The sequence below is a fragment of the Rhamphochromis sp. 'chilingali' genome, assembly GCF_963969265.1.
Source record: "Rhamphochromis sp. 'chilingali' genome assembly, chromosome: 10".
NCBI classification, from domain to species: domain Eukaryota; kingdom Metazoa; phylum Chordata; class Actinopteri; order Cichliformes; family Cichlidae; genus Rhamphochromis; species Rhamphochromis sp. 'chilingali'.
The window spans coordinates 21,428,737-21,444,702 of record NC_137937.1 but is presented as its reverse complement, the minus strand read 5'-3'; the positions used below and the strand labels follow the sequence as shown (position 1 = coordinate 21,444,702).

General features: G+C 43.4%; 1 protein-coding gene and 1 long non-coding RNA gene across 4 annotated transcripts in view; both read left to right on the top strand.

Annotated features, from left to right (window-relative positions):
- The window catches only part of smtnb (smoothelin b), a gene marked incomplete at its 5' end in the record, with an annotated part of 48,115 nt that overhangs the window by 12,733 nt on the left and 19,416 nt on the right, over nucleotides 1-15,966 (top strand). For all 3 annotated transcript variants that reach the window (XM_080894852.1, XM_080894854.1, XM_080894853.1), the window contains 5 exons: nucleotides 6,297-6,454; nucleotides 7,909-7,987; nucleotides 8,074-8,152; nucleotides 9,200-9,273; nucleotides 14,575-14,671. In XM_080894852.1, coding sequence (XP_080750978.1) covers nucleotides 6,297-6,454; nucleotides 7,909-7,987; nucleotides 8,074-8,152; nucleotides 9,200-9,273; nucleotides 14,575-14,671 — 487 coding nt within the window. The remainder of the gene's footprint in view (nucleotides 1-6,296; nucleotides 6,455-7,908; nucleotides 7,988-8,073; nucleotides 8,153-9,199; nucleotides 9,274-14,574; nucleotides 14,672-15,966) is intronic.
- On the top strand, nucleotides 9,284-14,566 carry LOC308404695. The gene is made up of 3 exons (XR_013973176.1): nucleotides 9,284-11,299; nucleotides 11,394-11,480; nucleotides 14,294-14,566. It is a non-coding gene; the product is annotated as an uncharacterized lncRNA (long non-coding RNA).

Sequence of the window (15,966 nt, the reverse complement as noted above, 5' to 3'; positions counted from 1 at the left end):
AAATTGGCCTCAATTCTCTTATGGGGAGACCCTGGTAATTCTGATCCTTTATGTAGTCCCACAGGTTTTGATCAATTTTGTCTGTTGCAAAATTTCAGGTTTGCTCTTGTTTATTTTAATAGCCACGTCCATATAATAAACTCCACAGGCATGAAAACTGAGAATTCTGTAGACTGGACATTGCTGGCGCTCACAGCAAAAGGATTTTGTCAATACGACTTGTAGTTTTCTCTTGGGAAGCATTTGTTTTGGGCTCACTTTTCTGTTTATTTAAACCAGCAGCAGACGGGCGCATGTCTGTCTGTGTGTGTCTGGTGCCACTGGCTGGAGTTGCTATAGCAACCAGGCTCACACCTGCCTGCTTAATGAGCTCTGTTTGTCACTCTGCCAAGATTCATCTTAAAACTGCTGCTGTGTCCACAGTGTTTGCTCTACAGCCATCATTTTACCCTCAAAACGTAGCCATCGTTATTCTCTTTCCAACAGTGTGTCTTCCAAAGCTCAGAGTTGTAAACTTTTTGAACTGTGTGGATCCAAGTAGAGGGATCACATTTCAGTCATTCAGAATGAATATGAACTTTTAATATTCATTCAGATGTTTTCTGACTCTGAATTTTCTTTTCTCATTACTCAGCTTTTTCTAATTTACACTTTAAAACATTGTGAGCTACTTTTCAACTTCTTCTGTGTGAATGTCAGCTTTCAACAGTTCTGCACTTTTGTTTTCAGGTGAAAAATTCTGTATTTTTCAGCTCATTCAACATTTTTTAACTTAAAATTCAGCAGATATGTCATATGAGCTCAAGACATTCAGCTATCAGCATTCACACTGCAGTTTCTTCAGAAAATGCATTTTTGTGATATTGTTCACACTAAATTTGACCCCTATTAATTTGTTATGAGTCAATCAAAGAAAATGTTGGTTTTGGAGAATTTTTAATTATAAAACCTTTGGTTTGTTTATTTACTGTATTTGGTTTTTCGTTTGCATGCCATGTCAAGCTTTTCCGTATATATTATTTATTATTATTTTAGATTCTCCTTCAGCTTCATATATTCTTATTTACACAAGCAGTGTGTGTGTGTGTGTGTGTGTGTGTGTGTGTGTGTGTGTGTGTGTGTGTGTGTGTGTGTGTGTGTGTGTGTGTGTGTGTGTGTGTGTGTGTGTGTGTGAATGATGTGGTTCACAAAACAAGCTGCAACGTTTGACCCAACTTTTGTGAACCTCTTCTCACAGCGTTGTTCAACAGTAATGCAGTTTTTACAGCTAACTTTTATACTTGTAATACCTGAGTTTAGTGTTGTAAAGTACATGCAAACCTCTTATATATTTAAATATATACAGCTGCAGAAGAAATCATATTTTTTGACAAATACAGGCAAATTAAAAAATGTAAAATTAAAAAAAAAAGAAGAAATTTTCAGCACGCAACGTTTCATGTTCCCATCAAGGCTCCTGTGTGTTACCATTCAACCCAGTGCACAAAAACGTCTGAAAGCCAGAGCTTTCATATAATAAGTGGTCTATTTGTTAAAGATGCTCAGACATTCAGAGGCTGTGTACTGCTCTGCGTTATTACCAAACAATGATCTAACGCTGGGAAAAGAATAGAGGTTGACACATCATTTGTATATTAATCCTGTCTAAGCACTGCATGTTTTCACATGTTTCACAATGTCAAAATGTAGTCCTGAAAATACCAGCGGTCATGGGAACTACTACAAAGGCAGTTTTGAGTACTTTGGCAGGCTTTGATTTGTCTGTGGACAGATTTTTGCCAAGTCGCCTTGGAGGTCTTGTGGGTCCATGATTGACAGGCTACAACTACGGTGAAAAGACTCCAGCACATTAAATGCAGGACAAAGAGTAACCTGTCTTTGTGTGGGACTATGCTAGGAGTTCATTTTGACATATCTAACAAACCTATCTAATATGTTTGGCATTTGAATGTAACACTCTCAGTTAATAAACAGTATAAGTAAGTATATATAAGTATAAGTATAAGCAAAAACAGAAGATAAAGGTTTGTTTTTTTTTTTTGGCTAATTTTTTAAAAAGTTTTACATATTAAAACTGATGTCACTAGACAAGATGTCACAAGCTACTCTGTCTGGTAACATCTTCAAGTTTTAGAAAAGTTGCCTCCACTTGAGCCAACCAAATCTGAGTGTGTGGGACAGCACCTCCCCTAGCCTAAGCTGTTTTGACAGCACAAGACCCACAGAGGGCAGTTTTTATGATGTAGTTGATGCCAATATTGTGACTACCTTAAATCCCCACCTTTTTAACCACATCTGGTGCAGTTTCTATATCGGGCAAATTAAAATTAAATTGGCCTCCCGAAACATAGTCCTATTGAAACCTGTGTCTCTCATGTGTACCAGATGACTTCAGAGGGTGCTCCTGTCCTCAGGAGCATGTCGTCAGCTGGTTGGGATTACTGGTAAACCGCAGGAGCTCTCTAATTGGCTGTGATTGATTGAGCTGCTTCAGTCGGATGTCTTTTGGAGGTTTGAGGTTTTGACTCCATAGAAAGCTGCTGCTTGGCAGGAAGTGACTCAAAGCACCCTTCAAGTGCAAGTTTTTACCAACTCCCTTGTGAAGCAACTTTCTTTTGTCATTCGCCTCCTCTCTCCTTGTTTCCTCACAAATATCATGGCGTAATGTCTCTAATACCTGTCTCCCAGCAAGGATTGTTCTCTCATCACCCTCTCATATCCACCTCCTTCCTCCTGGATCTCACCGGCTGAGTCAGGTGAGGCTGACAGGTGTGGCGGCATTTTCCTTGAAGGTCTTTCAGCACAGCAGACCAGACTGCAGCATGACTGTCTGCAGTCATTAAAGGTGCTGATATCTGGCGCTGATGTCTCAGTGACTGCATCATTTTCTGTAAAAACGTACTCTGCGTGTGTGACGACGTCGTCATGTGCGATTTCTGAGTCATGCGTCTTGTTAGAGGCACGAGCAACGTTTTCTGTCTGGGTGTAACGGCCTCTTTCTGGGTCACTGTGTCGCTGTTTGGAGCCACAGTGACAGTTGGTGAGCCAGAGGTTTGTGGTCTGGTTTGAAAAATGCCTGCAGGGACGGTCACTGGTGTGAGATGCTGTCAGCGTGTAACCAAAGGGATATTTTTCCCCTTCTCCGCTCTCATGACACAGCTCACTCTTTGTCAAGGCCGCTGTCACGAGGCGCCAACTGGACTCTGTTACTACCCAAGCGCATGTTTCCGTCTCTGCTTCTTTGACCGTTATTCTGTTTTGTTTGGCAGGCATCCAGGTGTAAGGTGTGTTTTATTAGTCTGGGTTAAGCCCGCTCATTTCTTTCCTGTGCGAGGAAGTGCAGATATGTAAAGGGAGAAAGTGGGTTACAGTCTTTGGCGGCACTGGCCAGTTGAATTCAACAAATAAATGTTGCAACCAATCCAGCAGCCATCTGTCTGCTGATTGGTCCGTTTAAACCCCCTGTACATGTTAGACGTTACTATTTGAAGTTGTTTTTAGAGCAGGTCAAGTCGAAGTGCTCGAGTCTGCTCTTAATGACTTTAATTCCTCCATTTAAGTCACATGCTCTGATTCTCTCCACACTGTTTAATCATTTCTCATGATTTTTGTTTTAAGTTTAAGCTGAATTGGAGCCTGCTAGAGAATGCTAGGCACACATTACTGTCTTTGAATTGAGGGTTGAAGCTGTGCTGCTCTAAATCATGAATAAATAAATTAGTTAGCCCTGATACTTGGTGAAAAGAGTACTGGCTGTACCATCACATCCTGACACTCGCTCAGCGCAGAGCCCGGCAGTGTGGTAAGGGATGACTCGAGGGAGAGTGTTTGAGTTAGTGTAACACGGGCGTGTGAAGGACACACTGGCCAGTGATGAGCGAATGTGATCTCATTTTCCTGCTTCACAATCAGAAACCAGCCATTGTCTCACCAGGTCATAGTTTCTCTGTGCTGGGCTAGAAACAAACCCAGTGCCTGATTGCTGTATTTCGCTGCCTTCTTTTTCTCTTGTGAGTCAGTAGGAATGTGAGGAATGACCTTTGCGAGGACTGACTGTTTCCCACCCAGCTCTCATCTGCCCATTTTTAGTCATGCACAGGTCTAGTTTCTCCTTCGTTTTTCTTTGTCATCCTAACGCTCCATTTCTTTACTATAACCTATTATCCATCTCCTGCTTTCTCATATCCTTTCTTTCCAGCTGTTTATGAGCACTTTCTCTTCTTACCCTTTCTTTTCAGTCAGCTCAGCACATTGAATTTACACAAATTGCAGCATAAAGAAAGAGCCCCTGTGAGCCGGAGTAGCTTGGGCTGCATATTTTGTGAAACCTCAAAAACCACTGGACCTCTTCATCTCTTGTGAGAAGTGCCTCCTCCTCCTCTTCCTCCCATGGGCCTAGCAGTGGGGCTACATCAACCCCCTTTTTCAAGCCATCAGCATGTGGGGCTTAGCTTAACAACCACATCCAGCTCCCTTCAGAAGAAGGCAGTTGGCACACACAGGTTTGAGTCACAACACTGCAGGTTTTAACCGGTGCAGCGGGAAACCTTAAAGTGTGTGAGCATGAGATTCATAAGAAAAGCCTGCCAGAGGAGCTGTTCCTCTCTGCGTGTGTTGACAGGTTCCTGCTGTTGTGTTTTTTTGTTTTTTTGTTTTAAAAAGAGAGATTTATCTCCCGTTTGACAGGAGAGGGCTCTCTCTACCCTGCGCTCACGGCTGTTGCTGACACGAAGGCGCCTGTCTTGTTGAAGTGGTGTTTCTGTCTGCAGGTGTGCTTTTATATACACTTGAACACCTTAATTAGTCCTCTTTGGCTCGAGGAAAAGATGTGCCTTTTAAGTAACAGCCACTCAGAGCGATGAAATGGCTCACTCAGTGTTTTAAGTGGGCCATTCAACTTTTCTGGGTCCCGCTGCAGTCTGGCTGCCATTCAGCGAGACAGGGTAAGACACCACAGTAGTGTGTTGACCCGGGGAGACAAACACACTTCTCATCCTTAGTGCTGAGCACCAGCTGTTGCCAGGCCAATTTCTAATCCTGCGCTCTGTCTCGTCACATTAGTGAACTCTGATCACTTGTCATCGCAAATCTCTAAAGCGCCCATCACCCTACTGACCCTATAACTCTTTACTACATGTTCGAAAGTAAGCCAGCAGTGCATGGATGGGAACTTCTACTCTATTTGAACTCTCAAAATGTCTAAATGGAGCATCTGAAGCATCTAAGCATTTTTTTTCTTGTTGGAAAAAAAAACACACTGAAGTCAGGGTTCAGTATTTTGCCAAAGGATAACTAGAATAACTAGAGGAGCCAGGGATCGAACAAACGACCTTCTGATTAGTAGATAACCCACTCCACTTCCTGAGCCACAGTACACAGTACTCTCTCAGCCCTACCAGGGATACATCCATGACCTTTGTCACCACAAACTATAGTCTGACCAAGCCATGAGATCGGTGGGAAAGCTAATTATACTACTGAGTACGCGCACATACTTGGAGCTGGAGTTCAATGATTCCAGATTTGTATTTTTTCAAACAGCTGAAGGTTGCGTGAAAAGCTTATCCTACATGCCAACCATGCCTGCATGAGCAAATGATAACGGTGTCATCCAAAGTTATCTGCAATGCATGGAAAAAATCCCAAATCTCTCCAATTAATTCTCTAGCTCTTCCAACACATTCCTCAACACCATTTACACCATTTATTATCCTAATCGCAGTCACACCTAATCGCAATTAGGCTCGCATAATTAAAAATCGCTGAGTTGAGTCCCAAACTTTATTGGATACGCTGTCTCTCGTGTGTGTGTGTGTGTGTGTGTGTGTGTGTGTGTGTGTGTGTGTGTGTGTGTGTGTGTGTGTGTGTGTGTGTGTGTGTGTGTGTGTGTGTGTGTGTGAGAGAGCTGGGATTAATTACTGAGACCAAAAGTAACAACATATTGTAACTATAATGTAATTACCAAATTTAGTACTATAACGTCACATTACTGCATTACTGGTGAAATAAAATGTGATCGCAGTAATGTGTTACTTTTGTTACGTGTTACGCTCAGTGCTGCTCGCCACCTTGTACTTACACTGTCAGCAGGTGTGTGACTCTTTACCTGCAGACTCTCATGTAACTATGTGGCCATTTCCTGAAATGTGAGCAAGCCTCTGCGCTGTATTTACTTGTGAATATGTGCAGATATGCAAACGTAAGACTAAACTTTGCAAGCCAAATGTTTGCCGCTCTGTGCAGCCTCCATCCTTCATGCACTTTATTCTGTTTGTCTTTTATTATGGTGTCTGCAGCTGGATGGAACTGTGGATCTGGATGAGAGGCGCTGCATCCGTTCAGCCATCCGGGAGCTGAGGAGGAGGGAGATTGAGGACATGGAGGCAGCTCTGGCTAGCAAGAGATTTCGACCCACACGCCTCAATCAGCAGGAGGACAAGGAGAACCAGCACAGGTGAAGCTGCACACACAGACACACAGATGTCTGTGCTGATGACAGTTTACTAGGCCAGGTGAACTGGAAATGCTGAAAAAACAATCTTCAACTCCACTGGGAAAGCTCTGGAAAAGTCAAGTTAGCAAATCACAGGAGAGAGAAAACTGCAACAGTAAAGTTTCCCATCCCTAAAATTTCCACCTAGTGTGGCTGTTTTACAATAAATACTTTCACTTTCAAATATCCCACACCGTCATGTGTCACATTAACGTAGATCAGCTATCGCAGTCTGTTTGATTATTTACCTTTCAGAGACTTTCCAGGACCTGTCATCCAGCTAAGCAGCGTGGACTAATGGGTTACTTATTTGAATCACTTTATGTTGCCATAAACATAGCACAGATTCTGGTAAACCCGAGTAAAATTAAAATATTATCTCTTGAAATCTCTCCAGTAATGACCGACTAGAGAATTAAAAATGAAAAGCAAACAAATTTACAGCAAAATTGAAACAAGTTTCTTTCAGATGACAAAAGGGGGGAAAAAGGTCGAATCGTTTGCTAAATAAAGACAATAAGGAACAAGAATCAAGCAGGAACTCAAAGTGTGGATGATTTGAGAAAAATCCCAAGTTCCACGTGATCTGCGACATATTTTATAGGTTTTCATTAAAGTTCAAGACTGCACCACAATCCCATCATCTGTTCTGGAGTAAAGGGAAGAAGTGACATTATTGGATAAGAAGCAGACGCACAGAATCAGCCGCCACTCTCCTCCTCCATCGCCGAATCCTAATATAAGAGTGGTGACGGGGCCCTGATTGTTTCCATTCAGTGCTGCTCTCGAATGACTTGCGTTACAATAACACAGGAGGTGCCTCAGTGAAGCTGCTAAAGAAAGCATGCTTTTGCACATGCATGCACGTATTCATATGCCAGGACACAGAAACCCATCTGAAAGTGGGATAGAAATGGGGTAGGAGGAAAGGCCATTGTCCCGTGCCTCACAGTGGTGGAATGTGAAGTATTCCACTCCGGCATTGCTGCGCATCTTTTTAATGCCAAAGAGCGGAGAGAAGCGAGGATAATGAGTATGTGAGTAATAGAAACCACCATAAAAGCAAGGAGTGAAATGGAGAATATGAGGCTGAAAAAGGGAAAATAAATGCAGCTTTTTTTTAGGGGTGGGGGGGAATGTCATTGGCTGTCAAATCTGTCACGTCGTAATATCACTTCTTCCATGCTCGATTTGGGAGTGTTCCCTCTGGGTTTTCTCTCTGCCAAGAAAACCGTCCTTTATCTTTCAAATTACCTTCAGCTGCCTGTAATATATGGGCAGAAGCTTCAGATTAGAGTCAGAGGAGCCAAAGTTTTACAGTCTGATATTTTAAACTATTAGGCTTTCTAGTTTGTTTCATGGTGAGTGGGGACTAGTTGAAGATCCATTAAAATGTCTTTGCGTTTCTTTCTCAGGTCAGAATCCAACGAGAACTTGGATGGGCTGAAACAGAAACTGCAATCAATCCGGGACATCGACGAGCTTCAGCAAATGGTGAATATCGTATCGTAATATCAGTAATGCTAACGTCTCACATCACTTTGTAGTTTCACTGAGCTTTTGCGTGTGTTTGCTCATAGCTCAACGCAGCCAGCGAGTTCAAGGAGAGGAGAATGATCCGAGCGGCCATTCGGCAAGTTCAAGAGGAGCAGCAGCAGGGTGAGTGGGATCCAGTAACACTTGTCTGACGGAGCGGAATCAGAAACATCTTGTCTTATAATGACAAATCAAATTAGGGTGTTGCAGTCTTCATGCCACGGTGGCATCTCAAACAGTTTAACCAAGCTATAATTTGCACCAGTGTAATTAGAGAGAAATGCACCAGAGGGAAATATGTCAGAATTTCAAGTCTTCAGATGTTTGCGGTTTGTTGCAAAAGATGTAAATTGGTTTGATGAGGATGCAGAGAGGAAGAAATTCCAGAGATGGACTAATTATTGCTCATTTACAGATGAAAATTATTACATTGTTATGAAATAATCCCTGGTTCTCTCATACTGGGCCTTGGTGCAACAATAGACAGGGAGAACATGCAAACACATGCACATAGAAAGACCTCGGCCAGATGGTGGATTTGAACCCAGGACCTTCTTGCTGTGAGGCAACGGCACTAACTAGGCTGAAAAACTGCCTAAAAATCAAGCCGTTTGCATAGTCTCGTGCATGCGCTTTTGGCTTAGAGTTATCTTGCACATTCACTGATTCCATGTGCTACAGCATCCATCATTGTAGCACTTGGACATCAATACTTCAAGAGCCATCCAGGCACCATGTGCACATCCAGAAGAGGGTGCTAGAATTAAAGGTAAAGAAATGAACTTAGCTATTCATTGTGGAACGTGAAAGTAAAAGTAAGTTGGCCTTATCATTGTCTTGGCCATAAAGTATGTTCACGTGTGAGCGCTCAGTGCCATAGTTACTAGGGCAGATCTACGATGCTGGGTCAGATAGGGGATTCCTGTCATGCCTAAGTGCTGTCTGGCCCGTGTGAACATTGAACTGCACGTAGGAGGCTGTATGTACAGGGTGATACACGCACACAAAAAAGCAACCCATTTTCAATTTAACTTGTGTCCCCCTGTGTTTCCTCTTCTTTTAAAATCACACATGACCAGAATGTTAACATGAGATGAGATTATGAGAAGGTATCTACTTTGCTCTAAATATTCCTGTACTGTATTTCTATTGTGTGCCCCTGTTTGTTAGTGGTCGTGGAGAGGGGGAAGACTTCTGGCTTGGAGCCTGAGGGTGTGCAGTCCCAGAGCAGCATGGGAACTGGGGTGAGTACTGCAGAGTTACTGGAGTGGGAAGAAGAACGATTAAATGTCACAGCGCTGTGCTGGTGCAGTCCTGACATCTCACTTATATCTGACCGGTAAACCGTCTGGTGTCAACTTCCATTTACAAAAATCATCTATGCATGGGGCCGTTTACGGGTGTCACGTTCTGTTGCATGGCAGCAGTGACCACCGAGGTTTCTCTGCTGCCGCAGTGAAGAATGCACAAAACAACAAACAATGAGACTTGAGTCACTTACCGGAGCGGGAATATAGCTGCACACAAAACAAAAAAACACATGCCTGAGGCGCCACAGAGGGAGGAATGTGTTTGTCACATATTCCTATTCAGGTTCGACCAAACCGAGGAAAATGATAAAATGTGCTTTGACTTTGGTGTGAGGGCGGAAAATTGTTTTTGACAGGGAGAGTCTCCCAGGTGCTGTCATTTCACACACATGTAACTGAAAAGCCTGTCTCATTTTTGAAGAAAAAAAAAGTTTTAAAGTATGGATTTCTTAAGATTTCTGTTACATCTGTCGGACAACTACTTTTAGCTGGAGTATTCGGCCTTGTCTCAGAGGTCCCTCACAGCTGGTGTGCCCTCTTGTGGCTGAGCAGCGGAGCCTTACAGGAGGAGACGTTAGGTTATCCGCTGTCAGTGATCAGTTTCTTGATAAAAGCTCTCTTTCCAGTGGATAGGATTTCTATAGGGAAAATTCATTTTGTATGCAGTCACTGCTCTTAAGACTAAGTCCCTGAGTGATGAGACCACCTCCCATATCTGTGCTTTTAAAGAGGGGAAAAATACAGTCACTCACCTTATCAGAGTTCTGGTGTTTCATTTAAAAGCACTTGTTTTTCCCACCACAGAGATGCAAAGGGGGAGAAATGAAAGGCTTTTAGTATCAGTCCCATTGTCTGCTGGAGCCTGTGCTTTGCTTGCATTCCTGTGTGTGTGTGTTCTCCTCAGCTAGGAAGTGATGATGGCATGTTGGCGTAACAGGATGCCCTATCACTCAAGCCTATTTTACCTCACTTCCTTCAAGACAGCTGAACAGTACGTTGGTGAAATTGTGAGGATGGACGAGGAGGGGGAGTGGGAAAATGCGGAGGTCGGGGGTTGAATTCGGAAGGATGGACAGACAGACGGCCCACCAGCTGTGCCCCGGCAGTCTTAAAAGTCTGTACTGAAATGGGAATGTGGGCCAAAAAAAACATCAGCCAGCAACAGCAGCAGCAGCAGGGCTCCTTCCAGTCACATCACAGTGTCGGATCTCTTTGAGCCTCTTACAATTGTTCCGTTGAAGATGGTCTTAGATAGGCCTGAAAAGCAGCACGCAGGCACAAGCGGCATGCAGTATGTGTATGTGAGCCCGGACTCAAGAAGTTGCCTGTATACAAAATGATGAACGAAGGTGTTTAATTAGTAGGTTAATACGGCTGTTTGTCTGTATTTATGCTAGATTCCGATCGCATTTAGAATTTAATGTTTCTAATGCTCACATGCGCGGGTAGCTGAGGTACACTTAAAGTTTCCTTTTGCCCATTTTCTAGTAACCACGTGGAAACTTTAATTATATGTATGTAGCAGAAAAAAATGTCAGCACACAGAAAGGGTCCTTTTGATTATTGCAACACATAAAGGCACAAAATATTTAAATTGTGTTTTTTGTTTTTTTTGAAGAGCACAACTCCCCAAAAAAGAAGTCAAAACGAGAGCAGAGTGTGTCAGAAGTTAATGTGTCAACCAGGCAACCCATTAACCTGTAAAAGTGTCCGTGAGTCTGAGTGTGGTGGGGGTCAGATCCCTCTGGAGACAGAATGGGAGGGAGGGGAAGTCAAGGGAGTGGCTTCTTGGTATTATATGTGTATGTGTGTGGTGTTTGTGGTGGTGTAAATGTTTGTGCGTGGGTGTGTATGATGTGGCTGCGGGAGCAGAGCGTCAGAATAGCGGACGTCCTGACTCCAAGAGGGTTGCTGCTGATAGAGAGGGAGAGAGAGAGGCAGTCAGTCGCGTGAAGAGAAGGTAAATGTCACTCTGATTTTATCGCAGGCTAAACACGCCTCTCATTTTCTTAACCTTTGTTTTTTTTTTTGTTTTTTTTCCTTGTCCTGAAAAGGCATGTAAATATCTTTCCTCGTCAGTCTGTGCTCATTTCTTTCTGAGCGGAGAATGGGATGTGCCTGCCTCTGTGTTTACATTTCAGGTATGTGTACTTAATGGTTTATTGCTCACTTAGATCGCTCGGTGCGCATTTTAGCCAACAGGTAGACTAACTACAGCTGAAAGTTTTCACGTTTTGCATGAAGATCCATTCAAATAGTCAAAGTGTTGTTTAACAAGTTTAACAGAAACTGTAATATTTAATGCTGGATTTTAAAATGGATTTATTAAACTAAACTTTGAAAGTTTGCAGGTTCGCTTACTATCTAGGCGTGTTCAGTTCAGACAGGCTGCTTGTTGGTTTGTTGTTTAATCATAAAATTGCTACAATAAGGAACCTTAGTTGTCAAAAACAAGCCCCAGTATGTGCAATAGAGAGGGTTTAGCAGACTTCTTAGAGGTAAATTGTGAAAGCGTCCTGTAGGAGGAAAAGTCTAAAAAAGACCAGAAGGAAAGCTTAGACTGGCATGTGCTGATCTGCAGTAAGTAAAAATGGGAATGAGACTCTGGTCTGACGACTTCTGCGGGTTTCCTCACTCCAGACTGAGTGTATATGTGATGCAGAGATGATTCCTGCTTCATTCCAGATATTGTATTTCATTTGTTGGAGGTTAGCCGAGCGTGTGGTTCCTCAGGCTGCCGTAATGGAAAGTGAGCCGCCAGGTTCCTTCTTCTTTTCTTCTTCTTCTTCCACGTAGCGGCATGGAAGACCCTCAAATGGGTCTGACCTCACCAGTGGAGTGATGGATTTAACTTCCACGGAAAACTGGAAGTTAAACCCCGTCATTTAATCCAACTATGGATTAAAACCCGGCGTGTTAATCCACAGTTGAGCTCACTTGTGTGAGCTGGTTGGTAAAAGAGGTGCTTGTGTCTCATTCTGAGCTCTCATTGTTGTTTTTTGTGGAGTTGAGGGTTCAGAGGAGTCCAGATGGCCCACGTCTCGCTGCGGTCACGGGAGAGGACAGTTGTTTTTGTGTTTACGAGGTTGAGATTTTGCAGTTATAGTCTGACACAAACAGGCCCTTGAGGCCGTATGGGACAATTGGCTGGAGCGACAGGGTGTCGGTGTTGGTTCCCCTCTGTCAGGTCCCAGCCATCAGGGCCAGAGCGAAGCCGCTAATGATAGCATGGCGGCTGGCAGCAGGTCCTGTACTCTGGTCTCGATCTCTATTTCCACTTTATCTTCCCCTTTTTTTTCACTCAGCCTCGCTGTCTGTGAGAAATATGTTCCCTGTGGTTTAGTGGGAGTTTTAAATGACGGCTGTCTGTCTGAGGCCCGGTAGGAGCAGCAGAGGGTGAGGGGGGTGAGCACGTGAGGGAAGGCTTGTTCTCTTTAATTGTGTTTGTTGCTCGAACACAATTATCTCCCCCTGCGACTCTTTGATTGGGTGACTGCGCTCAGGATGCGAGCATCCTCTCGCCTCAGTGCACCATAGTGCCTTCATTACAGGAGACTGTTTGTGCCCTGCAAAACCATCAGACGCTTTAATGACTCATTATAGGAGCATTCTGCTATGTTTCTGTGGCTTGCCGCAGTGTATAGGTGACATTTATTGTTGTCTAGAAAAGCTCAGAAAACCTTTTTCTCGAGCCCCTGAGTCTGTGCTCTGCTTTTAGCTCCATATGGAAACCTGGAAAAAGTGACATCAGGGCACCTGCTACGTAGATTTATACTGTTATAATATCACATTTAGGAGTTCAACTCCCCTTTTGGCTTATTTTAGCAACAAAATGTAATCATGTGTCCCAACCCGAGCTGTGCATTTTCCACATTCACCTTTTGCCTGCGTCTCATCACATTTTCTCCTCTGCTTTCAAGCCACTATCTCCTGTGATCTGCTCAAGGAGGGGAAGGTCACAGTCAAGAGAGCATAAAGCTGTCGGGTTTCTTTCTTGCCTCTTGCTTGTGTTTGACTTGGAGCAGGCTTTGTGGTTGGTCCTCTGTCTGCACGGATCACACATTGCACTGATTAAATTCCATTTAAAACACCAAAGGTGTGATTTGTAGGATTTTCACTCTGCTTCTGCTGTTAACAACCAGGCCAGCCTTTTGTCTTGAATAACATAATTTACACATGGGGAACTGATTGTGCGGTTGGGTGTGTGCACTTTCTTTCCATGCCTGAGAGATAGTGAATGTGTTTAAGGAGCATTTGGCAGTAATAGTAGGCTGTAAATCTGGTTTAAGTATTATATTTTCATGTATTGTATGTTTTTTCAGGATCCACCCCAGCATTTGTTGTGCTATTCTTAACCCAGATGCCTCTTTTAAAGTGATTTTTGCGCTGTGATGTCATTCATCATTTCAAATGAGCTGCTGAGTGATGAGCAACACCTGAAGCTCCACACAAGACAATTTTGCCCTTTAGTAGAAAAGTTTAAGTCTCCAGAAGTTTGAGTTAAGAGTATGTTTGTTGGTGATTTGAAGACTGTGTGTGTGTGTGTGTGTGTGTGTGTGTGTGTGTGTGTGTGTGTGTGTGTGTGTGTGTGTGTGTGTGTGTGTGTGTGTGTGTGTGTGTGTGCTCAGAGAAGCCCTATTTGTGCAGCTGATTTTCCCGTGGAGTAGCTCAAGGTCAAGCACCAGAGGCCCAACAGTAGTGTCGGCATCCACATCTTTCCCTCTCTGTTCTCTCTCTCCTGTTTCTTTTCTTCAATCCAAAATGCTGCCGCCTCCTCCCCGTGACCTCCTGCATTGGTTAAAGTGCTGAGGTAATCTAAAGATGGTCAAATCATGGGCCTAATATAGCAGTAAACCAGGTGGTGAATGCACATGTTTGCTTTTTAGCCACTCAGGGCGCCTCTCTCTCTTTCTCAGCCATACACAATCTAAAGTAAACATCCTTACTTTTCCAGCTGGCCAAGCTGTGTTGCTCATCCATGCTCAACGCCTCGAGCATTTGACCTCGACCTCAAACAAAAGACAGTTGTGATCACCAGCTAACCTCAGACCTACGACAGTAACTGATCTTTCATTCTGGTTTTGATTGGAGGAGTGGCTGCCTGCTGCTCGGAGCAATGGCTGAACGCATTGAGCCTTTTGAGAATTTCAGCTCAGTTGAGTGCAGCTTTGCTTTTTGCAGCTGAATTGAAGATCACTAAGCACATGTTATTCTTTTCTTCTTTTTTTTTCACAGGAGACTGAGAAGGAGAGCCGCAGTGAGCGTATCCGATCTCAGATCTGGGAGTTAAGCAGCCAGCAGACACAACAAAACAGAGAGCAACAGAGAATAGGTGAGAATGAATGCGAGTACTCTTCAAAAGAGAGGGAAATTTTCACCGTTTTATGGTTTGTTTTTCATAAGAAAAAAAGAGAAGCTGCACAACCTCACGCTTGCAGGATATTACTTCTGTCACACTTAGGGATCACTGCCATATAGAAGTTTGTATATACTGTAAACATGCCCTAAAGGTCAAGTTTAGTCAGGCAATATCAACACAAAACCAACACTGGTCACCTCTGTTACACGTATGTGTAAATGCATACGCCTCTCTTGATGCCTTTTCCTCTGGAGCGCCTGTTAAAATAGTTGGCCAAAGGAGCCATTCTCCTCATGAGGTGGTCGTCGGGAGGTCATGTTAGTTCAGCCTTTTTATGCTCCTTCATCTAACTTTATTAAGTGTTTGGGGTAACTCACAGCCACGACTAAATCTCTTTGGCTACACGTCCTTTACTTTTTCTTTTTTTAAGTGTAAAGTAATTTCATTAGCCACTCTGTCAGTCCAGCCATCAATAAAGTAATGTCAGTTCATGCCTTTAAGAGGAAACAAGTGTGCTACATTTGCAGCAACACTTGCAGAGCTAACACGAGCAGCTTGTAAAACGTGTAAAAGTGATTGAAGTCTTGTTGCAAGCCTGTTTGTGTTTTTTGTCATTTTTACTTTTTTTTTTATCCCAATGACCACGTATAACATCCACTTTGTATAACTTAAGACCAAATTTAACTTTGGCCATCCTTAGCTGATTTCAGCACACATTTGGCTAACTGGAGGTTGGCCCAAGGCTCATAGTCATAATGTCATTCTGTGTGGCCTGGTCAGCCATGGGCTTGGCTCTTGGTGTCCTTCACATGGATGAGGGGTTGGTGATGGGGTTCTGGGAAGCAACAGAGGGAAACCCAGCAACCACACCTCTGCTAAATAAAGCTGATACCAGAACAGAACTGAAGCCTCCTTTACGTGGCCGTGAAACTCCCCACTGTTCTGCATTTAGCTGTGCCTTACAATTTAAGCCAGGGTGAAGCTAGGGTCAATAAAAAAAAAAAGACCACCATAGAAATGTAAAGAGGAAAGGGAGCTTTTTTAAAATGGATCAACAAAGACATGGGACATTTGTGGTTGGTGTAATACAGTGTAGGCAGGGTGGGCATGTGGTTCCTGAAGGTGTGGTCGTCTTAAGCCCTGAGCATAAACGCATAATTCCGCGTTTCACATACAAAGAAGAAGCTTATATTTACATGCTTACGTCAGTGACCATGTGTCACTATACCGGTAAGGTTATGATTTCAAGAGTTTCTCAATGCTTTAAG